The sequence below is a fragment of the Ptiloglossa arizonensis genome, chromosome 4 (genome assembly GCF_051014685.1).
Source record: "Ptiloglossa arizonensis isolate GNS036 chromosome 4, iyPtiAriz1_principal, whole genome shotgun sequence".
NCBI classification, from domain to species: Eukaryota; Metazoa; Arthropoda; class Insecta; order Hymenoptera; family Colletidae; genus Ptiloglossa; species Ptiloglossa arizonensis.
The window spans coordinates 26,628,590-26,653,527 of NC_135051.1; the positions used below are offsets into that span (position 1 = coordinate 26,628,590).

The 24,938-nt window shown below is 51.0% G+C and overlaps 1 protein-coding gene across 6 annotated transcripts in view; it reads right to left on the reverse strand.

Annotated features, from left to right (window-relative positions):
- Window positions 1-7,352: 7,352 nt before the first annotated feature.
- The window catches only part of Hth (Meis homeobox homothorax), a 440,142-nt gene continuing 422,556 nt past the window's right edge, over window positions 7,353-24,938 (reverse strand). For 3 of the 6 annotated variants that reach the window (XM_076310509.1, XM_076310508.1, XM_076310505.1), the window contains 2 exons: window positions 11,594-11,762; window positions 7,353-10,990 (listed from right to left, as the gene is read on the reverse strand). In XM_076310509.1, the coding sequence (XP_076166624.1) occupies window positions 11,596-11,762 (167 nt within the window). In that variant the 3' untranslated portion in view covers window positions 7,353-10,990; window positions 11,594-11,595. The remainder of the gene's footprint in view (window positions 10,991-11,593; window positions 11,763-24,938) is intronic. The other 3 variants (XM_076310510.1, XM_076310507.1, XM_076310506.1) reach the window with 2 other exon arrangements.

Genomic DNA, 24,938 nt, shown 5'->3' on the forward strand with positions numbered 1-24,938 from the left:
CCGCACGCTTTGCCGCTTCGTCTTTGTTCGGCTCGCCGCGACTCGCGTTTCCCTTTCGTCGACCCGCTGACAAGAAAGAGGGATCTTTGCGTCGCGGAGATGGCTCGGGGGTGTTTCTCCTCGCCCTCGGAGGGTGGATCCTCGACGGTGAACCGGATCGTAAGCTCGACGCGCGGGAAACCTTTCGTTTTCGATCGTTCGTCGCTGATCGGATCCTGCCCTCGGAACCTTTCTACCGTGAACACCATGGCGGAACTGAGAGCTCGCTCGCACACCCTCGTGGAATCAAGCGTCGCGCGTCCTCGTGCGCCACCTGTCGCGGGAGCGGCCAACCCGGGAACCACACGATGAGGGAAACAACGCGCAAGCGTCGAGGTTCGACGGCGAGTCGGTTCCGCGGGGGTGTGTAGCACACCGTGGTAGACGCAGGAGCGAGGAAAGGGTGGTAGCTCGGCCGAGGGAGTAGTGGTGGAAGCCCGGGGGTTGCGTTCCGCCGGCGGGGTGGCAGTCGCGCAAAACCGAGGGTCGCCCACGGCTCCGCTCCGCTCCGCTCGCTCTCGCCTCGCCTCGCCTCGCTCGCACCCACCGACGGCTGGCCGGGGGTGTTTCCATGGATACGGCGCTCGCGCCTTGACATTGACAAATGGCTGACCGAGGGTGAGCCGAACACAGCGCCGCTTTTACATATGCAGGGACACCCATTTGTCCGCGCGAGGGGTGGCGCGAGAGGGGCAACACCGGCTGGAGGGGCGAACAGCCACGAAGGGCGGACAGAGACTCGCGGAAGAACCGGAGACCACCGCCACCTACGACCGCGCGATACTCGGCCCTACTGTTACTTACACCCCCGCGACGAGACCGTGAAACTCCTCGACGCTGATCCTCGACATCGATACCGCTACACGGTGGGAGCAACGTGCTCGAAATTCGCGACTAGAACCGGACCGATCATCGACCACCTACGCGAGACTTCACGAGACGATCGAATTCGATACCAACCCCCCGCTCGAGGATAACGATCACCTAGCGAACCTGGCCAGCGCGTGCAATTATGGAATTCTTGAAATAGACGGGAGCACCGTTAGCGAGCAACTCCTCGTTTACAAGCCGATCGACATCGATACCGACCCCGCACTGTGCCACGAAATTCTTCAAATACAACAGAGTACCTCTCGACGAAACTACACCCTACAAGAAGTCTCGTTTGCATAGACGATCGACCGAAATTAATGACTTGTGATTACTTTCTAATAAAATTGAACTATAAGAAACAAATTCTTTTACCTGATTCCCCGCAAGCTCCCTTTCCTCGCTAGCGCGACACGGTCGGAGAATATCGATAAATCGTTCGAATTTTCCCTCTCGCCCCGGTTAATTGTTAATCTCTCGTAATTGATACGCCGTCCATGGAAAACGTTGATGCCACCCAACGAACACGCGCGCGCACAGCCGCTGAGTAATGAATTAGGGGATGAATTTAATCTTGGAATGGCCGGCCTGCGAGTTTGTTTACCTCGTTATTTTTCGAAGAGGTGGGGGCAGAGTCGGCGGTTCGGGGGTTGTTCGCTGCGAAGAACCTGCAAGGGATCGACTCTGTCTGTACACCGTTGTAATTTCCCGCGTAAATATCGGTGGTCGTGGAAACGATGATTTTTATCCACCTGGGGTGCAAACAGTTGCTCCCTCGTAAAATTTTCCCACGAGAAAATTCCTTGAGAAAATTCCTCGAGAAACGAATACTCGAAGCATCATTCGTGTCGCGATGATACTTCGTTCCTCGAAGTGAAAATCGAAGACGGTGGAGGGGGTGTCGACTTCCCGACTTCCGTGGTCTCGGCGCGCGGAAACACCGAAGAAAACAACGTCCTAATCGCGTCCCAGGAGAGAAAACGATACCAGCCCCTTAGCGGTACTCCCTAATAATGACCCTCGAGCTCGTACGGCATAAACGGCCGCCTATCGCGCGTTACTACCCCGAAGTGGCCACTCCCTTCTGGCTGGCCAACCTCGAGTCTAATATCTCATTACCGCGCCACCAGTCAGCCGTGCCGAGCTGCCATTACGAGATTGTTTGCTCGCAGGGCCTTCCGTCTAATGTATTGCCAGCTTCCTAACGCGTTCGACCGTGTCGGGACGCAGGACGCGCTCGTTCCTACGATTTTTCGCAGATCCTACGATTCCAACGAATCGTCCCTCTTCTGGACGGGGTCACGGTTCTCTGAACAGAGATCTCGCCCTTGGAGCTTCTTTCTCGTCGATTCTAATTAATTTACACCAGAGTAAATTTCGAGGAATATTATTACAGAAATTCGTTCACCTTTCTTACTTCTCCACGGTAACTTTTATTTCTTTAAATTCACTGAGCGATGCGTACGAACGTTTCGCTAAGAGCACACCAAAGATCTCAAGAAGCTTTATCGTCAACCGTGTTATTCGTCGACCCTCTTGTAACTTTCGACGAATGTAAACTATTCGAAGAATATTCCATTCACTCCCTGTTCTAAAATACGATCTCGTACGGTCGTTCTCTTTAGAAGATTGCCGCGCGGAGAGTCTCTCGACTACACCGCGTTCGCAATAATTTTCGCCAACCCGGCGAGCATCGTTCGCAAGAAACCCGAGGAGCGCACGGTTGAACAACCTTTCGCGGTCGACGGATCGCGAACGAGTTATTTCAGCCCGAACGGTTCAACCTCGAGGAAACGAGGAGGTCCCCCGAAAGACGAAAAAACAATCCACGGGTGACTCGCTGTCGTGCCGGTGGTGTGAGTGGAGAGAGAGAGAAAAAAAAAAAAACCGTGGAAATCCCTGGCAGAGCGGGTTCCACGGGATCACGATTTGTCTCGTTAGAAGCTGGAAAACGTCGACGGCAGCGCCGACTCGGCGCTTTTCCGACGCTGACGCCCGCCAGAAAGCATCGACGGTAGCAAAAATAATTGGTGCCTACCCCTTGATTCCCGACACTCGCGTAACAAGGTCCATTTCCATGGAATAACCATCAGCGGTAATTGGCACCTACAGTGGATACGCAGCCCCTATCATATTTCAGAACGTCGCTGGATGGGGGAGGGAGGGGGTGTACGGTGGGCGACGAACGACAGGGGTGGAAAAGAGGCAGGAAGAGGAAACCCGGTCCAGGGGATGCGCCGCGGATCGCTAAATGCGTGTTTTATACAGCGACGGCACCCTTTCGTTTTTCACTACGAGCTGTGGGGTGTAGGGGGCTGACCTCTGCGGATAACAAAGCGGAGCCATCGACAGCTCGCTAACAATCCCAAGATCCGTTGTCGCGCGACGCGTCGATCGCTCTCGGCCCTGTCTACAAATTTTACCCAGAGATCGTCCAGATAGTTTTTCGGACGATCGCGGTAGACGAAATGTGTTCGTACCTTGCACGGTGCATCGAGTAAGCAAATTCATCTTGTGGGCAGATAACGTTGATTCGGGAGCTAGACGAAAGAGAAGTATCCTGTACGCTATATTCTTACCTGTATCGAAAGAAAGGAAGGTCTTCGATGGCGAGAACTCGCTCGCTGAAAAGTAAACCGTTTTCCAGTGAGATTTATTCCATCGAGGAATAAAACTATTCGGTGGGTGAGGTCTCCAATTTGCGAAATTGCAACGAATGTTAGCGTACCATCCCGGCGCAGAATCGGCAAATTTCCAAATTCCACGCTACGAAGAATCACTTTGAGATTCGTCCCCGAAAACACGACCCGAGTTACGTCGACCTCTCGCAGACGGGATACAAGGTATTGGATCAGCTCGTCACTCGTGATAAAACGCGATGCACGCGTGATGCTCCAACAAAATCGAAGGACGATTCTTCACCGTGCTCCGAAACGTAACCAAAGCGTGTTCGAGACGATGGGAAAGAAAGAATTGAAAAAGTAAGAAAAAAATAAAGAAACGAAAGGAACGAAGAGGGAGTTAAACCTACGAGCATCACCCGCGTCGACGGATTTTCTCGCGAGCTTTGCGCAAATAAAAGACTGCACACAGAGGACGTACACAAGATGTAGCATTTAATGCTCACGTTTCAAAAAACACTATACAATGGACACTCTCTAACATAGACCACCTTTTGACATCGTCCTTCCTTTCGTCGTCATCACGTCGCGATCCGTGAGTGCTTTCGAACAGTATCGATCATACCGATTGCGCAAAAAATGATCGACGCTGTTCTTCCCTCGTGTTTCGCGACGCTTCACCCGCGTCGCGACCCTTCTGCAGTACGCGTCGGATATATGTATTTCTTTCTCTCTATCTTTCTCTCTCTCTCTCTCTTTCTCTCTCTCTTTCTTTCTCTCTTTCTCTCTCTCTCTTTCTCGCTCTCTCGCTCGCTCTCTCTCGTTCTCTCTTTCTCTCTTCCTCGACGCGTCCAGACGCTCTCGTTACGGAGACGGACACGCGTGCGCGTTGCAATCCCGCGCGATACTAATATTTTATACATCGACAGGTATCGGTTCAACTTTTTTTTTCGCTGCGTGTTTTCCAACCTTTGCGTCACGTGTATATATGTTTCCTTCGTTTCCTTCGCGCGTTCGAGACAGACGCGATCAGAGGGAGTACGAGCACGTTTCGAGGTAGTCCGAGGGCTCGTCCAAAGAATAAAAAAAAAAGAAAAAAGAAGAAGAAACTGAATTTCTGATTTGTTTTTTTTTTCTTTCTTTCTCCACCCCCGATCACGGCATTCGCGGTTATCACAAATCGTGGATCGAAAAACGATCGAAGAGTCGGTTACGATTCAGCAAATACAGAACACAGATTCGATTTCATTCGGTTTTTTTTTTTTTTTTTTTTTTTTTTTTTTTTTTTTTTAATTTATTTGCCGTTCCTCTTGTTTTTTATATATATTTTTTTATTTTTTTTTTACTTAAGGGTGTCAATAGGTCGTCAATACGCAAACAGTTGAAAAAATCTGATTCCATACCGATATAATAAATTTTTAGCTTACTATACACATCATCATCATCATCATCATCATTAGCATCATCATCATCAGCAGCATCAGCATCATTACCATCATCACCATCATCATCAACATCACCACCACCATCATCATCATCATAATTATCATCATCATCATCATCATCATCACCATCACCACCATCATCATCATCATCATTATCATCATCACCACCATCATCATCATCATTATCATCATTATCATCATTATCATCATCGTCGTCATCGTCGTCATCAGCATAATCATAATCATAATCATTATCATCATCGTCATATATCATCATCATGGTTATCAGCATCATCATCAGCGTTATCGTTAATCGTTTTCTTTACCAGCTCGATGACCATAATGACGAGGTGGTCGCGACATCGTCCGGTTTTCGTTGTCGTCGTCGTCATTATGATCATCCGCGCCATCGACGGCGACTTGGGTTCGCTAAACATCATCGTATCGCCGTAATTACACGGATAATTATACATTATCGTAACCCGCTCTCTTATCATTTTTCTCGCACTCGCGCAGATTCTCTTCTCTCGTCGTGGTCTCGTTCTCTGTCGCTCTCATTCACTTTCGACGCACACGCGCGCACGCACGCACGCACGCACGCACGTACGCACGCACGCAAACTCACACACACGCACGCACTCCCTCGCTCGCGCACATTCGCGCACACGCACTCTCTCGCTCTCTCGTTGCCCTATAATCGCTCGTGTCGCCGCTCATAAAATCTTTGTTTTAAGTTTCTTTACCCTCTAACATGATTATTACTTAGATACCTTACTGTTACTTCGTATACATTTTTAAGGCGATGATTCAATCGGGTGAACTCATTTAGAAAACGAACAGCCAATAAACGTCGTCCGTTCGCCGCCGTTTTCGCAATCCCTTTTTTTTCTCTCTATCTTTTCCGCTGAAACTCGCTCGCAGCTCGCGCTCGCAGCTCGCGCTCGCGGGTTAATCGTTCGCGCGATCCCGCGACAAAACTCCTCCCTCTCTCTCTCTCTCTTTCTCTCTTTCTCTCCCTTTCTTTCTCTCTCACCGCGCGTGCATTTCTACGAAAATATTGATCGCGTTCTCCGACCGAGCGGGGTGCCGAGGGAGACAGGGGGATTGTTGGTGGATAGGGGTGCGGGGGTGTAGGGTTTGGCGTGTCAGAGAGCGGGGTAAAAAGACGGAGCAGGGGGGCAGGTTCGCGCCGGACGTCGGGGCGCTCGGTGCGCCTCCGCGACGGAACGAGAAACGTCTCCCCTCCCTTTCGACGTGAACGGAGGGTGGGGGGATGGTTCGCTCGTCCGTCGGTGAAAAAATAATTCGGTTTCACCCGGATGATACCGCGCGCGTTTCGGTTTGGTCCGTTCGCCGGAACGAAAACGATCGTATACAAAAGTCCGCGCGCGTCCTCGTTCTCCGCCGCTTCGACCCGCCCCTGATCCGGAGCGGAGAGACCGCGTTTGCGTTTCTATTTTACCTCCGCGTTGAAATTTCTCGGCGAGCGCGGCGCATCGTGCGGGACGCCGCGTCGCCGAACGAACCGCGGACCCTCCGGGGTGGGCCTCAACAAAATTAAACAATATATCGTTCAACAAATAGAAATTCGTAAAAACCGCGCCGCCCCGGGGGAGGGTACGCGGGGCGTTCGCGCGACGAACGCGTACCGTTCGACACGCCCTCGCGCGCGTCCATGATTGTCTCGTACTTTGATAATCATCTATGAAATACGATTGTTTCTCGGGAGTGTCCGTGGGCACGAGAGAAACCGTCCGGGGGCACCGTACCGTCCTTCGATGAGAGAACACTCGGCCTTGGAAATCGGTTCACGATTTCCTCGGGTGTCAAAGGGTGGGGGAACGGGTGGGCGGTAAAATACTCGTGGGTCGGGGGTAGGGGTTAGGGCGGGCGGGGCGTTCTGGGGAGTGGGGGGTTGGTGGTCCGCCGTGATAAAAAGCTTTCACTGAAAACGACCGGGTAAACTCGATTGTTGCGTTAAAAGGCTTAAAAAATATGTGTCGGGTGCCCGGCCGGACGGTCTCCCGAGTCCCACGGGCTCCGTTCGTCGTCTCCCATCTCGGTGAGCGTATACCCATATGTATCCTGGTGGCCTGGTCGTCGAGAAATTTCAACGCGAGGAGTGCGTGTGTTTATTTTCGTTTGCTCCGTTCGCCCCCAGCGCGGCGGAAACCGCGTTCGTTTCGAAGGTTCGCGCGCCTGGGATCGCGCGATCGATTGCCACGCCCACGGGGGAGGAGTCGCGCACGCGCGCTCGCCCGCCGATCGACCGCTCGGATCGGCCGCGACGCGTCCACGACGAGCGTCGGGAATATTAAGTCTCCAATTTAAGCAGGACCTGCGCCGACTTTACTTCTCGCACCTGAGTCTTTCGGTATACGTGGGTTATCCTTTATTTATTTTCTTTTTTTTTTTTATCTTTCTTTCAGTATACTAAACACGCCGCGACGGCCGCGACTGGCAGAAACCGACGTGGTTTCTTCGGATCGTCACGGCGGCGCGCGACGCGGAGCTGTGTGTTTACATTAAAATTTTTTTTTTATACAAGGTCTGCGTGTATGCGGGCGTATTGAAAATATCGATAAAATTTTTCTCGTATGCTCTGCGTATCTCTCTCGTTTCGCACGCGTCCACCACTTTCTCGCAATCTCTCTCTCTCTCTCTCTTTCTCTCTCTCGCTTTTTCTCTCTTTCTCGCTCGCTCGCGTGTCACGGTGTCCCACTTGTCTCTCTCGATGATCCGAATACACCGAATAGTACCGAACAACGATCGATCCTCGTCGAGTGGCGATCCCGATCCTCGAGAGAGACGAGCGCACGCGCGAAATTCAAATTTCGCGTCGCGCCGACTCCACGGGGTTTCCGCGCGTCGTTATATTTTTACGTATAATTCGATGCAACGCTCTCTCTCTCTCTCTCACACACACACATACACACACATTCTCTGTCTCTCACACACTCTCAGTCTCTCCTTGATTAGCGCGTTACGTGGAGTACCGTTGCAAAAGGTGTCACCCCTGTTGCTTGGTACGCGAGTTTCGTTTCGTTCCCTTCTTCCTTCCCCCCCGGTGTATCGCGAACAAATAAGACGAAATAATTTCTAGAATTAGTGAAGACTTCGACGACGCGTTCTCAAATAAACGATACCGGGTCCGAATGAATAATTTTCGTGAATCTCTCGCGAGCACAGCACCCTTTCGATCGACTTCTCGTTCCCCAATTGCAATTCGGTTTCGCGTACGCGATCGACGTCGATCTCAGGACCAGACGAAGCTTCGATCCAAGTTTTTAGCATCGATCGAGAGTTTCGTCACACGGTCCTTTCGCCCTAGGAAATTTCCTCCAGTTACCGAGACGATAATCGAGGAAATTCACACACGAACCCAACGTCGATCCCGCACGGCTGGAAACATTCGATCGGAATTTCGTTGGATCCCGATCCTGGTAAGAATTTTCGAAGAATTTCGTGTTTGGAAGAGGCCAAATTGTGCGATATTTCCATCGTAGAATTTCGCGTGAAAGGGTGGCGCGACTCGAGAGAGAAGGGAAATTAAATTCTACTCGAGCATCGATCCCGAATGAATCGAAAGAAACGAAGTCTCGGTTCTCGGTCGAACGAGAGACCCGGTTCTCGAGGTGTTATCGCGGTAGTCGGCGAGGGAAACGAAGAAGAAGAGAAGGAAACGATCGAGGTTTCACCGCCTCGATCGTCCTCGTTTAAACGCTCGTCTTTCCCGATTCTCGCCCCACCGCCGTGCCGAGGATATCTCGTTGGATCCGTAGTTTCTCCGTTTGTTACCGACAACCCCTTCTCGCCTCTCCGGGAAGAGTCACGGGAAGAGGGAAAGGAACGACAGGAAAAATGGAAAGACGAGCGGGATAAGTCTGCGCGCGCTCGCCGAACACCGCCCGAGGGGTGGGGGTGGGGGGCGGCGGGCCCCTCCCAATCGAATTCCGCCCTCCTCCCTTCTCCACGTTCGCCGCGGCTCAATTAACTATTTATACACAATATATTATATGATAAACTGTAATCGTGTACTTGTTCGCCTTTTGGGTTCGTTTAATTATCCTTACGGTGTGGGCAGACGGGGCTGGGGTGGGGATAATCACGCTCTTTTCACGCGCGCATGTGTGTATGTATGTGTGTGTGGGTACGTGTCTGTTTCTCTCTCTCGTGCACACTTTTGTTCTGACTTTCTCTCTCTCTCGTTTTCTTGCTCTCGTTCTCTTTCCATCTGCGTGGAGTCGGATCAGGTGGGGTACCTCCTCTCGCAGGTATCTATACTTTTGTATTTATATATTTGTATATATATATATTTTTTTTTTTCTTTATATATATATATACATATATAATCCCTCACCGTTGTCGCTCGGGCCCGCGATACCCGCTTTTCACGCGCTCAAACACACATACATACTCACTCGCACACTCTCTTTCTTTCTCTTTCTTTCATTTAAGCACTCTCTCGCACTTTCATCGTCGCGACTCGCGCTTCCACCGCGCGCGTATTTTTCTCCTCCGCTTCGCGCCGCACGGCTCCTCTACGCACACCGAACACGGCAACACACACGAGATAATCGTCCCAGTCCAATTAAAACGCTCGCTTATATATATATTACAACCGGGGCCACATGTTACTTCAGTTATGTATATATTTATATATATAATTACTTCCTCCTTTAATTAGTAAATTCATTTATAATTAATAACTGTACAAATTTCAATGTCACCTATATATATATGCAAGTGAATGTGGTCGACGCTCGAGTCCGGCACACGCGTCGATTTCATTCCTCGTCCTAACGGTTTTTTTTTATTTTTAATCCCTTTTCCGTCTCCGCTCTTGCCCCTCGTACCGTTTCCTCGCTTTCTCGTATAGCTTTGTACGCGTTCGCTCGCTCGTGCGCGCGTGCACCTTCTCGTTCACCCTCTCGCGCAAACACACACACACACACTCTCTCTCTTACTCTCGTTCTCTCGCACCGTTTTTTTAAAATCGTTTTGTTTCTCTATTTCGTATCTTTCGTTTCGAAAACGCCGCGCCATCTAAAATTCTCTTCTCTATTTATATTTATTTATATACCCGTATATATCTATACACACAGAATGCGTCTCTGCGGTGCGCGTGTGTGTATATATATATGTATATACAAACTCCTCGATCTTAATTTTCTCTCGTCGACTCTCGTTCCGGTAACCAAACCGTTTCTCCGTATTCCACGTTTACTCGTCTTTCGCACCTCGATGCGCATCGTCCCTATCTATCACTGATCCGTGCGAGCACCGGGTTCGCCCCTCTCTCTCTTTCTCTCTTTTTCTCTCTCTCTCTCACTGTCGCTCACTCTCACTCACTCACACACTCTATCTCTCTCTCTCTTTCTCCCTTAATGTACACGCCCGCTATAATTGCCTATATCACTCGTGTTAAACTTCGTCCCCCTGTTCTTCTCTATTTCGTTAATATAGCTCGATCGCGACCGTATTAAAATTTAACATTTAAATTCTTCGATCACTACAATATTACACCGCGACATTTGTACACAGAACAATCACATGAATTTCCACGCGGCTCCTCGTCCCGTTCGCGAAGCCGCACTACCCTCTTCTTCCTTCCACCCTTGCTTCCGGTATCTCGCGTTCGACGCCCTCTCTGTCGGCCATTTCCTCCGCCTCCTCCGTAATCGGACATTCCATTTTTTTTTTTCCTTATTTCTTCTCCCCCTGTGGTTCCTCCTCTCGTTTCCGCGCGACTCGAACGCTCGCCTTCCCTCGTCTTCCTCTCGACCGACGGTTGCTTCCGCTCGGTTCCTCCGAATCCCTCGGCTCGAGTATCCGGGCACACCACGAGACTCTCGACGACACAGCCTGGCGAGAATATTTCGTCCCGCTTCCGCGCTGATCACCCCGCGGCCGCCTGCTTCGCGCCGACCGGAGCACGGTGCTTCCGTCACGCTTCTACGTTTCCCGTTCCGCAAGGACCGTCATTCCATCGTCTACCTTGACTCGCGACTACTGCTGGAACGTGAGAAACCGGACCGAGATTAATCGCTTTTTTCTTTTATTTCTTCTTCTCCCCTTTCTTTTCTCCAAAAACGCGCGATCGAGTTCGTGAAACGCGACAACAAAAGCGCGCGAGCCTATTTTCGTCATTCTACGATTCGCGCGTTACCCGTGTAACCAACTCGAAATTCCAAATCATTCAATTCCAAATTTCAAATTCCAAAAGTGTCTAACAACTCGCGCAACGATCTCTTTAGTACACACCCTCGTCGATGTTCAATTCACGATAGAATGCGGCAATTCCTAAACAATCCGTAGCAAGAGAGTCCCGATCCGTAATTTATTCTCGATCCTGTTAAGCTCCTCGAGGATGCTCGGTCCGTTCGATCGGGTATAATTTCTTTCGTTCTCGTTAACATCCAGCAATGGTTTCGTTCGTGGTTCGAGGGTCCGGGTCGTCGATCTCCCGCGTCCACGAACTCGATTATCGAATCGCGCGCGCTCGCGAGCGTGTTGTTGTTCAACGTCGATGATGTCTCCCCGGCGCACGTGTACGCCGATGGAAACTCGACGAACCGCGCGCGCGGCTCAGCTAACCCTGGATACTTTCCCACGTACCTTTATAAGTGATGTCCATAGTACTCTGGCGGGTAATGGTACTGATTGTGGAAGGTGGGATCGCCGGGCGGCCGGTGCATCATGCTCGCCGCCTGTCCGTCCATCATGTAGCCCATCGTCGCATCCGGACTGTATGCCCCGCTCGGACCTGCGGACAATGGTGGAAACACTACACGTTACTACGGTTAGAACACTGTTCCGTAATTGGCAAGCGGGTATTGGAAAAGCTCGACCAGTTCCCCGACCAACGGCGCACTCTCGAGTTCTCCACCGGTGCGTTCTTTCGAACAATACCGAGAACTCGAGCGACGCCCCAAGAATGGTCGCCCGACCAGCGGGATCTGGCGAGCTGTGTACACCGTGATTACACCGAGACGCGCGTGTTTCGCGGATTAAGAGAAATTTCACCGGTGAGAAACGAGAACTCGTTTTATCGTTAACGAATCGGTGCTTCGTTGAAAATCGTCGCGATGGTCCTTCGAATTACTCCGAGTCTAGAGCTAACCGTATCGATATCTCCGATTTGTGTTTCCTTTCAGAAACGATCCTAGTGTCCATAGTGGAAGAATTCTTACACATCGTACCATCTGTCTATACGAGGAATACTTTCGAATTTTATCGAAGAGGTAATCTTCTTACCAAACACCTCCGTTACGTTTAATTTTAATTAACTCTAACACTTTCGAATTTCCTACGTTCGTAGAAAGCGGTCCCGAAAGTTTTCAAAGCACCTTTATCGCGTTCAATTTCAATCAATTCGAAATCGTTCCCCGTGGAAAGTCCCCCAGAGTGGTTCGCGGCTCACGAACCGAGATGACCGTTCGTGATTCGCGGATCGAGGTCCAGCGACCCCAACGTCGCTAAATAGACGCGTACCGGAAGCGACTTGGCAGCGATTCGCTCGGAACGAGAGATCGGAACCGGGGATTCAATCTTCGTCGGCTCGGAGCGGTTCGTTCGACGGCGACGACAGCTCCTCTCTCTTTTCGTGAGCGGTAATGGAGCCCGGAATCCACGGGAGGCTCCCCTAGTTTTAATGTCGGTATCTTAATGTATATTGCCGCGATAAATCAAGGGCACTGATTGCGTCCTACCCTCCGGCACCGATACGAAACCGCCCGGCGCGGCCCGAACCCAATGGGGTGGGAGAGGGATCGGGCGTCATCGAAATCTCGAACGAAAGCCGAGAGCGGCCATTGTCGAACACTCTTCTAAGCCTTTCTTATGCTAAAACCGGCCAGGTCTATCTCCCTGGGAACGATATTAACCGCGCGCCCGTTTATTGCTCGGAATGCTGCCATTTTTCGCGAGTTCGCGAGTAAATCTTCCTTTACGAGGGTGAACAACGACGATAAACAATATTTTATGTAGCTACGTCGGCCCGTCTGTAATTACCCACTTCGAGGCGCTCGATGCCCGGACGACGAAGTAATCCGCGTCGAAGACGACCGGCACGCGCGACACTTACCAAAATCCTGCTATATCGTTGCACGAAATCAACCACCCAATTGTATCTAGAGCGAAGTAACATTACGGATAAATCGAGATGATTTTCTACGGGTTTATAGAATTGTATAAATATTTTACGTTAAAAATATTTTACGAGTTCGATTTTTAATTCGAAATCAACCACCGAATTGTATCTAGAGCAAACTAAGGTTACGGATAAATCGAGATGGTTTTCTAAGGATTTATAGAATTGTATCAATATTTTACGTTAAATATATTTCACGAGTTCGATTTTTAATTCGAAATCAATCACCGAATTGTATCTAGAGCAAACTAAGGTTACGGATAAATCGAGATGATTTTCTAAGGATTTATAGAATTGTATAAATATTTTACGTTAAAAATATTTTACGAGTTCGATTTTTAATTCGAAATCAACCACCGAATTGTATCTAGAGCAAACTAAGGTTACGGATAAATCGAGATGGTTTTCTAAGGATTTATAGAATTGTATAAATATTTTACGTTAAATATATTTCACGAGTTCGATTTTTAATTCGAAATCAACCACCGAATTGTATCTAGAGCAAACTAAGGTTACGGATAAATCGAGATGATTTTCTAAGGATTTATAGAATTGTATAATTATTTTACGTTAAAAATATTTTACGAGTTCGATTTTTAATTCGAAATCAACCACCGAATTGTATCGCGAACCGAGGTTACGAATAAATCGAGACGGTTTTCTAAGGATTTATAGAATTGTATAAATATTTTACGTTAAAAATATTTCACGAGTTCGATTTTTAATTCGAGAACTCCGGAAGAATTCTCGCCAACGATAAATTCCGGTCAATGGTTCGTCCTACGTGCCAAAATCTTCCCCCACTTTCTACGACTCTGCCCATCGTTTTCCATAGCTGGACAAATTTTTCTCGTCGAACAGTCCGATCTGAATTTTTCCCTTTTTTCCGTACGGGCGTCCTCGTCTCTGTTCGACGCGCGTAACTCCTCGTCGCGGTGCCGCCGTTTCAAACGAACTCGTCGCTCTTTGCTTCGCCCGCGACCGAACCGTAAATCACAATTATTGCGAGCGTTCTTTACCCCCGCCTTCCCACCTCTCTGTCTCTCCACGTTTCTCCAGCTTCCTTGGGAGCGTTTTTCCACCGTGAATTCCGCGCTGGGATTTTTTTCACCCCCGCTACGAGCGAACGAACCAGCCTCGAACTCGAGGAATCGACGACACGAGCACCGAGCCACGCCGACGCGCGAATAAATTTTTTACACGCTCGGTGTTGCACTTTGGTCCGGAACGCGCGACGATATCGGACGGAGGCAGGGTGGTCGCGATTCGACGCGACGATCGATTCTTCTTCGGCGTCGGTGCGCCGACTTCGCGACGCATTTACACCAGCGAGGCATCGGGACGCTTATCGGAACTGAAACGAATACAAAATTAACGGAGACGAGCGTGCGTCGACCGTGTTCCCGATCGAAGAGAATTCGACTCGAGCACGCTGGAGAGATTACGGGTGAACACAGAAGAGAGTACACTCCTTTTTTTCAAAAGGAATTCAATTATGCAACGTTTTCGAATTACGCGCGTCGAAGAAACTATTACAAGAAGGATCCACGATCGATCCAACGTAGTGAAAATGATCGAAAAATGTCCAAAATTGAACTCAACTTTCTCTATTATCGTTACGCGCGAACTCGGAAGAGATTCGCGAAGAGAACTCGTTAAAAGAATAGATTTCGCGGGTGAAACGTTCCCGCGGCGCGAGGAATCGACCGGAGCGTTTTCCACCAATCACGGGAGCTCGAACGATTATCGCGAATCCAATAAAACCGAGTGTTCGCGGCGCGTAAGTCTCTCCGCGAAAGGAGCGAGAACGTCTCTTTCTCTCTGTTACTCTTTCTCTCTTTCTCGTTCCTCTCGCGGCCTATCCGCTCGGTGGAATGTAGTCTCGTATTATAGCCGCTACGATATCCCACTAACGAGGGACGCGCGCTCGCAGCGCGATTAAACCGCGCTATAACGCGACGGGGCGTCTCGTGATGGCCGGGACCGGCCACAATATCGGGAATTAAGGAATCGTCCGCGCGGGAGGCGCTCCGAGGAATCGCGAAGACGGCCTCTTCCATCGAGGACCAGTCGCGAGAGCTTGTCTCTTCCCGTACGTGCAAATTGCGTCGTTAAGTACCCCCTTTTCGCTCGATCGCACCGCGATTATCCCCGTAAAATTGTCCGCGAATCGAAAGTTACGCGCGCGGGTACTCGTTAAGGAGGACCCCTCGACGATTGAAACCCATCGTTCGACAGGATCGATTCGATTTCTTTCGTAACGACTCGAAATTTCACCACCGAGACGAGTGTTCGTACATTTTCCGAAATTTCTCCTGGAACCCAACAACAGAGGTACAAAGTCTTTCAGGGAAAGTTGAACGCGATCTCGGACTCGAGAAACTTGACAATCGATCCACCTCGAGTTTAGAGACATTGTTGGGTGCCTATGGTGCTCCATTTCCGTTATTCCACATCCCGGACACACCCGATAGCTCCGTGACGGTTCCCAAGCCATGATAAATTCATCAAATGGAATATTTATTCCCACGATTAGCATTCGATCGGACCGAATTGACCTAGACCCAGTCCGCCGAGGGCCGAGAGAGAACCTGTGCTCCGAACGCAACCTATATCGTTGCGGAGAACGATCGAACCGACTCGATAATCCCCCCCACCGTGAACTTCCAGCCGTGTCTCGCGTCTATCGACGAGAAGAAAAGAATCGATGGTATCTACGTCGGTTCGTCGGATTCTTATCGCGGGCGCCGACGATTCGCTATCGAGGTTCCCTCGGTGGTCAGGAAAAAAGCCTCTTCTTCCACCCGGGAAGAGTTCGAGCACTGTACCCCCTCCGTCTCATCGGGCTTTAATAAACGAAGACGAACCATCGGCAGATACGATCGCCGCCTTAATGGCAGTTCTTACGGCGCCTTTGAGTCTCGCGGAGATAGCACTTCGGAGTCGTACGGGGAGTTCGTTAGCCGGTTCCCTCCATCGCCGTGTTCCTTCTCTCCTCGAAGAAACGACGGGGGAGAGGGGAGGGTTTCGAGAAGTACCTTCTCCGAGACGTACCGCGCTACGACGTAACGAGCAATCGCGGGAAAAATTCCGCGTAACGCGATTAAGCGCTCCCAAGGTCCGACGCGGTGACGTAAATCCGCAAAAGCCGCTCGGTTCCGCGCGTACACGTTCCCGAACCCTCGCCAAAGACCCTGTACCAAAACTGCCGGCAATACCGTCGCGGCCGGTGATTTATCCAGAGCCGTTTCCAGCCGTGGATGGAGCCGAGGTTCGTTAATTGCGGACGCGCCAAGTTCCTACGGAGAGAGAGAAAGAGAGAGAGAGAGAGAGAGAGGGGAGAGTGTGTGCTCAGGGATGCACCGGAGAGCAACTTCGAGACGGTCGTTTCGAGGGCGTCGAAAACGAGAGGGACAGGAAGGGCTCGTGTAATTCCTCGGGACGATTTCGGTCAACTTGCGATTTTCACCGTAGAAACTCTACGCGGAGAAGGTGCGAGCTGTTTCGTACGATCTCCGCTCGGAATCGGCGCCGATTACAAATTGGCCGGCCGCGTAATAAATTGCCAGCGAATTGATTAATAACGGAGCGTTAAACCGCGCATCGTTATAATCGACGATGAATTATGCGGGCCACCCGCGCGCGCAAAGGTCATCCGGAGGAATTCGTGTCGGATAACGAACTGCGGATTCGAAAACGCAAGGGTTCAATGGTAAAATAACCAAGTTTCGGGGACCATTACAGGCCCAGATTTAGAGCGATAGTCTCGAGCGGATTGTCCGAAAAGAATAATCTTCGAGCACTGAACATCCCTCAATGGACTATAGAAGACTATGGAAACGTTTTGCGATTATCTTTCCTGAAAATTATCGAAATCTCACGGCGAGAGCGATTCCCGCGTATCTGTCGGTGATTTCGTTTCAGTTAACCGGGTGATCACCGAGAGGGCGCGCTGGTTCGGTTGTACAATAACCAAGTTTCGGGGACCGTTGCGGGCCCAGATTCTGAGCGATAGTCTCGAGCGGATCGTTCCGGAAGAATAATCTTCGCGCACTGTTACACCCCTCGATGGACTATAGAAGACTATGGACAAGTTTCGCGATAATCTTTCCTGAAAATTATCGAAATCTCACGGCGAGAACGACTCCCGCGTATCTGTCGGTGATTTCGTTTCGGTTAACCGGGACGATCGCCGCGAGGGCGCTCGGATCGATACGATCCAGCTCGGCGACGAAAACGCAACGGAACACTCCGGGCAACGTAAACAAAGCTTCCTCGAACAGCTGCACGGTATCGTTAATATAACGCAGTTATTCCCCCCTCCACGGGGCAACTTTCCAGCCGCATCCGCGATTACCTTTAATCAGCGGGCTCGAGCAAACCGCAAAACACGGAAAGACACCTTCGAGCAGCCACTAAAGCGTATCTATTATACCGGGGAAGATAATCCCCTCGGAAACGAGGTAAAACTTCGAAATCCGTTTTGCGGGGGCGGCGTGAACCAGCGCGCACGCGCGCGCACACGTAGCGCAACGGTAACAGTGAAACAGAGAGAGAGAGGGAATCTCGCTCCGCGCCAACACGGGAACAACATTAGTAACTTATGGTTGCGGCCTAGCTGGATGCCTGGCTGCGTTTCAGACGGAGATCCGGAGCTACGGAAGCGTGGTAAGGTCGGCCCCCGGTGCAACCTAGACGAGCGTGGAATCCTTGCGGCCGAGAGAGAACAACTGGGAAGGAGCCGGAGGAGGCCAGGGGGCGGTTACGGGGGTGGAAAGGAGCCCAGCTTCCGAAGTTAGTTGCCAGCGACACGGCGAGCAGCGTTCGCGTTCCGAGTTTCCGTGCACGGAGTTCCAGCCGGAGTTCGGAGTTCCCTTCTCTCAGCTCGGGCATAACCCGACCGACCGCCCCTCCGCCCTCCTCGCGCGGAGTTTCCCGCTGGGGCTTTCACCGGGGCGGAACGGTGTGAAAACCGCGGAAGAAGCTGCGCGAGGGAAGAGCGGAGAAAGACCGAGACCGTGATAAATATGACCGGTCCTAAGTAACAACCATCGGTTCACGGAGTTCGCGGACCTGGCCGAGCGCGGTAACGAACTTCCGTACGGAGATTTAAACGGGCCTCGGCTTCGAGCACGGGTCCAAACACCGTCACCCCACCACGGAATTGACGACTTAATTAGCGACGAGGTACGGGGAACGACCGAGTACACCGTGAACGAGATACTCCTCTTTCGGTGTCGTCGGCTCCGAGTCGAGAACGGAACTAAACTTTAGCAATTTGCTCGGTGGACGGAGCAGTCAAGGTCGAGGAACGTCCAACGGTACAGAAATTATTCCAACTCGGGAACGATCTTTTCCCAGACTTCACGGCACCCTTGATACACGATGTAGGTTACCACTTATCGAATCGCGCGCTTTGACGACTTGCCTCGCGGAAAGGAACCATCGAGCTCGAGAGACGTGGAAATTATTCCAGTTGGAGAACGCGCGATCTTTTCCTATAGTTACAAACCGGGTACTCCGATGTCTTCGCAGGGGTCCGGGTAATATTCATCGAGAGAGCCGAAACTACCCTCGAATCCGAGGATCCGAGCGATCGAGACTCGTCACGGTCCCTGGCTACCCGAGGGAGCCAAAAACTCCCCACGAGGTTCACGGACAAGCAAATTCCGAGAGTCGAGTCGAGACACGGGGAAGATGACGACGACGAGGATGAACACGAGGAGGAGGAGGGGTGATCCGTCGAGCGGAAACCGGAAATGTGCTCCGGAACCTTCAACAATCCCTCGATGAAACTATTGGTCATCCGCGACGCAATACCGGATACGCCGGATCTAATAACTCATCCGCCTGCTGGCTGCCCCCACCCCCGCTCCTCGTCCCTACCCCGACCCTCTTTCCCCTCTGTCTACGGGCGTGTGCGCGAGTATTTTGTTTTCTCCGTTACGCGCTCGAGAGGCCGTCTCCCTCCTTTTTCTCGTGTCGCCTACCGTTTCCTAGCATTGTTCGTTTCGACGGCGATCGGAGATAACGTCGTCGGGGCCAAGAGAATAATATCGGTGTCACGGAGCGGCGGTGTGTGCCGCCACGACGATTCACGATGAATTTCTGCCGAATCGGCGTCACCCGTTATCGTTCCGTTGTCGTCGGGTTCGCGATCCGCAAATGGCACGATTAAAACCGAATTTGTCGGGGAACTCGAGAACACAGAACACACACACACACACATACACTCGTTTCGATCGACTGCAGTTATCCTGGTAAATCGGTCACCGTGACGACGAGAAGAGATCCATTCAGGAGAAACAAAAAGTTCAACAGAGGAGTTTCGCGAGACACTTTCGGTTTGCAAGTGACCGCGAGAGTTCTGCACCGGTCACGTCAGTAGCTCCTAAGAGTCGGAAATCCCAGCCAGTTGCCGTGTTCGTTCAAACATCGTGCCCGCGTTCCCTACCGACCGAGACACGAATTTCCAGACAGAATCCTCCACGAGACACTTTCGGTTTGCAAGTGACCGCGAGAGTTCTTCACCGGGCTCGTCAGTAGCTCCGAAGAGTCGAAAATCCCGGCCAGTTGCCATGTTGGTTCAAAGATCGTTCCCGCGTTCCCTACCGACCTAGACACGAATTTCCAGACAGAATCCTCCACGAGACACTTTCGGTTTGCAAGTGACCGCGAGAGTTCTTCACCGGGCTCGTCAGTAGCTCCGAAGAGTCGAAAATCCCGGCCAGTTGTCATGTTGGTTCAAAGATCGTTCCCGCGTTCCCTACCGACCGAGACACGAATTTCCAGACAGAACCCTCCACGAGACAGGGAACTCGAGGGTCTCGGTGACGAAACAATGCGTCCCGGACGCCTGGACTTAAAACGATCTCTCCGGGGGTGCTCGTCGGTGTGATATACGACACGACGTAATTGCAGGAATTTAATCAATCAGAGATATATCCTAGCGCGAGTACAAGGCAGCTGGCTAACCTTGCCGAGCCGAGTTAAGCCCTCGGGGAGTCTCATTTAAGATAAACCCAGCCTGGACCGAGCGATGTCGGGGAGAACCGGGAACGACCGTCGGTGTCCTCCTCGCGGATGATGAAACGTTGGAACTACTATCCTAGATTCGCCGTTACCGGCCCGAATCTTCGTCGTTTCCACCCTCGACGGTCCGGTATCCTCTTTCGTCGGTCGTTTCAACGCGAGACCTATTCTCTAGGGTGCGGGCGACTGCCACGCAATACTCAACGACGAACACGTGGCTCGAAGACCGAATGCTGGGAAACACGAAGAAGGGAAAGTGTGGTAGAACGTCAAGTTGGAAATGGATCGATTCCTAGAAAAATATTCAAGTGTTGTCCGCTATCTGTCGTCCGCGCGTAATTCTTTGCCTTCTCGCGCGCGAACTCAACGATCGTAGGAGCGAGTTACGACTCGACGTGTACGCAAATAAGCTTCAACTCGCTCCTACGAGCGACTAATTGTACCGATTGTCGACAATTAATGCGCCGAGATGGCCGAGAGATCCGCGACTCGCGCGTCGAAATCATGGCCGATTCGACGCGGAACGGCTCGTACGCGCAGAGGTCCGCGCGAAACGTTCGAGCGTGTACACGGAGCGGAGAAACCAACGCGCAGAAAACCCCCGGGCTCCCCCTGCGACCCTCTGATATATAGCCCCTTGGAGGTCGATGACTTCCGCTATTTTTCTTCCGCTGTCTCCAGCAAGCAACTTCCCTTTCCTAACGTGCACCCCGCCCGACCGTTTCGGTTCTTTCCTACGTTCCTGGTCTCGGATATCCAGGAGCGGACATCGATCGAGCAGCCGGCTGCTGTTACAACCGGGCCACCGAGGATATCCCGGAACGTCCGCGAACTGTACGGGAGAATCGAGCTCGCGTTCTTTGTTCGCCATTGAGCGTCGAACGTCCGCTTCGATCGCGCTCTACGATGGAAATGGAACGACGATTCGATTCCCGATGTTGCTCGTTTATACCGACAAGGACACGAGAAACGCGAATAACGCGCTCGAGAACGTTTCCTCTAGTTTCTTTCGTCATCGGTGCCCGAATTTTCCAGATATTCTTAAATCTGTGCTCGAAAGCTAAACGGTCCTCTCCAAGAGCAAGTTTTCTTTTTTATTTTCTATCGCGCGAATTTTATTTCACTCCAAAAGTCACCCTTCTCATGAGTATCCATTTAACGAGTTTTTCACATCGCGTAGAATTTTCTTTTTTCTCCATCGAGTGCCTTGCAAGATATTTCCAACGCCTCCACTCGAAACGGAAACCCTTTCTACGTCCCATCGTACAATTTTTCCACGAAGAATGAATTTTTCCTTCCGACGAATTGAACCGAAACGCCAAACGCTCGGATAAGAGCGCTATCGATTCGCGGCGTGCAAGTTCGGCCAAGTACTTATTTACGAATGCATAAGCACCGAGGAGCATTACACGGCAGATTTTTGTCGCATAAGATGCAGAGCGGCGAAACATAGAGAGAGAGAGAAAGAGAGAAGGAAAGTTACCACGAGAGAGACGCGAGCACACGAACCCGGGGCCATGGTAGCAAAGAAGCTACTGCATTTATGGATGTCCTCTCCCCGTGACAAGCCGAAATTAATTTACCCCCCACTCTGGTCCGCGCGCGGCGGCGCTGGCATATTTTAACCCAGTTCTTCAGGCCGTGCGGTTTACATTTTTTTTCCCCGGTTACTTCTTCAACCCTCGATTCCTCACCCCCGCGTCCTGGCCTCCACATAAATTTCTGCTCGCCGGACAGACGGACGGATCGGGATTCGCTAAATCTGCCCGGCGATTCGATAAAACCCGAAGAGCGCTCGCGGCTGACTGGCTCCTTAGTTGACGCGATAAATAATTAATGATCGAGACACGAGGACCGAGGAGGGGTGGTGGCGGCGGACGAAGAGGACGAGAGGGAGCGGGAGGGGGAGCGGGTATATCGCCGGAGCCGCGGGTCCATAAAACATTTAATATTTATAAGGTACGAAGCGGACGGGACGAGAGAGGGTAACCGACTCGCTCGGATATATATTATCGGATCTTATGCGGCCTATACGGTATTTAGATATTTTAATTAACCGATTGGCTATAAATTATGATAATTAAGGAGGCCTGCGGCCCGACGAGCCCGCGGCTCTGCCCACGCCGTTGCGTTTCGCGTTGTTTTGCCGCTCCCGGGGACCGAGACGCGACATGTGCGCGACGCGAACCTCCCTCGTCGTCAGATTTACTCTCGAAACGCGGGAATACGATCGCTACGGTGTCAAGGAAACTTCAAATCTCGCGTATCTATACCTAGAAGAAATTATTCCTCACCGTGACTTTCGAGCGTGACTACTAACGCGATCAAAGTATCGAATAGACTTTTGCAATTCTTCTCCGTTACAAAAGATAAAAAAATTTACTTTCCCTCGAGAAAACAATCTACAGTGTACCAAAGGATAACCCCGATCTGCTTTATTTCCCAATCAACGATCGACCGGTAGAAAAAAAAGTTCCAACGTTCAATTGCAAACGGTTGTCTTCAATTTCATCGAAAGGCGTGGGCATACCGCTCGGTTAAAGGTGGACGCGGAATGACGATTTTAACGAGGCGAGCGGATGCAACAGCCCCCGAGGCGGATCACGTCGATGGATTACAGAAAGCATTCTTAACAGTGTCGATAAACGGAGGTTATGAGAGCCACAAACGTCGGAAGTGTCTCTCCTTACGACAGACATAAATAAGCCGAGCAGCGGCCGGTTGGTCGTTTAAATGTCGCGAGGTAACTCCGCTCGGACTTCTTCGCGCAATGTAATCCGCCCGCGGTCGTTCCTCTTGCTTTTTCCGACTCACGTACATCCGTCGCGCCGATCCGACATCGCGGGACCGTAATCACTTAACGTTCAATTTCTTAATCGAAGCCCCCGCCGCTCCAGCGCGGGTTCGCCGTACCAACGACTTTATTCCAGGATCGGGAGAGCCGCGTGCCCGCTATAAATTATACACGGACCTTCTTCCGGACGATGTTGCTCGAAATTCACCGCAATTTATGGGGACAGCGCGTGGACGCGGATTTCCAAGGATCTCGCGCAAACGGGTCGTCGAAGCTACGCGCGATTTCGCGGAGAGCTCGAAACGAAGATACCAAACGAGATTGAATCCCAATGGAAGAAACTTCGTCGAATGGAAACCGTGAACAAGATTCGACGCGTGTAATCGATGCTTCTTTGTGTTTGTTTCGCGAGCAAATTCGACCAGTGAATTTCACGGGTTTGACCCATTTTTTATAGGCTTTTTTGCGTGCCGCAACACTCATAGTGGCAGTTTGAAAGATTTTCACAAAAGAGTGAAACTTATTCAGAATACACCGATGTATATGAAACTAATGGAACCGAAAAGTTCTCAGAAATGGTTAAACGTACCAGTTGCAACTGGTAAAATGGGAGTCGTAGGCTCGCGGACTATTCCGCGCTTCGATGCAAATGGGTTAATTTCGAGACGATCGAGGAAGGTAGAGAGTTACTCGAGATTCGACGTTGATGGAAAATTGAAAGGTCGGAGAAAGAGAGCGGGAAAAGAAAAATGTCAATATTTCGGCAATTTCCAAAAGGTGGAAGCCACCGTTAACGTGTAAGGAACGACGTCGATGCGTTTCCACGATATCGGTGTTTCTCGGCCCCGCGGGCACAAGCCAGGTTTCTTCCTGCTCGCCATTACCGCGGTGGAGCCTCGATGGCGAAAGTGGTCTAGGGGCAAACGGTCAACGAGACTCGAGATGAGATAGAACAGGCCATTATGGCTACACCGATAAGATAGGTCCACCCTCCGTGATACGTGGTGGCCACGGCGCAGCCTTCTGGGTACGGCTTGATACACCGGACGCGATCCACGGCATGAAAAATCTAGTTGGAAGAGACGAGAATGGAACGGGGAACAAGAGGGCGGAGAGAAAGAGAGAGAACGAGCGATAGGGGAGGTTAAGGGAGGTGGACAGTGTCCAGCGCCCTCGAGAACTCGGACCTTATCTTTTCATACCGATCGTGACCGTCCAAGACTTCATTTCCGTGCTCGAGGAACCACCCCGACCACTCGGTTTATGTGTACCTACGAGAGTAGCGGAATGGACCTCTTGGCTCGTTTACATGGAACGGATTTCGGTGGCGAGGGAGATTTCGGGGGCCAGGGGGGATATACAGTTACCGGTGGAATTAGTCGACGCGTTTCACGAGAAAGCGATGCGTTTCGATCGTCCAATGTTCCCTCGTCGAGGCGCGATCATTTTCAAAACTTTGCCCTCGTTACCAAGCACGGCCAATCTTGCAAAAGTTACCCGTTTTCCTTTTCCGCTTCGATCGCGAGACGTTACTTATCGAGAAACTCGCGAGTGGAAGCTCCGCGACGAACAATCTCCGAAACGAAGCGAACTCAGCTGTACTTTTTAAACCAGAAGTAGATCATCACCATCGTGGTCAGACACGAGCTTGTTTAGCATTCGCGTTAATCGTAATTTTATCGCGTTATTACACGGTGCTGCAACGTTACTTATTTGGGAAAATTATGCAAATTAACGGAACCGAGTTTTCTTCGAAGGAACCCCGGTCAGTTCGTCGATTATCCAGCGTCGAGGAACCCTCCGATCGGTAGGGTCACGATGTCCGATCAATGTTGGGTTTCATCACTGGACACGGGAGACACGATCGACCATTCGCTAATACGACGAAATGCAATTTCCTCGGTTAAGCTCGTCGCGAGATCCTCCACCCCTTGTGGCACGGTTACTCCTCGCCCCAACGTCAAATAATAACATTTCTATAAGTC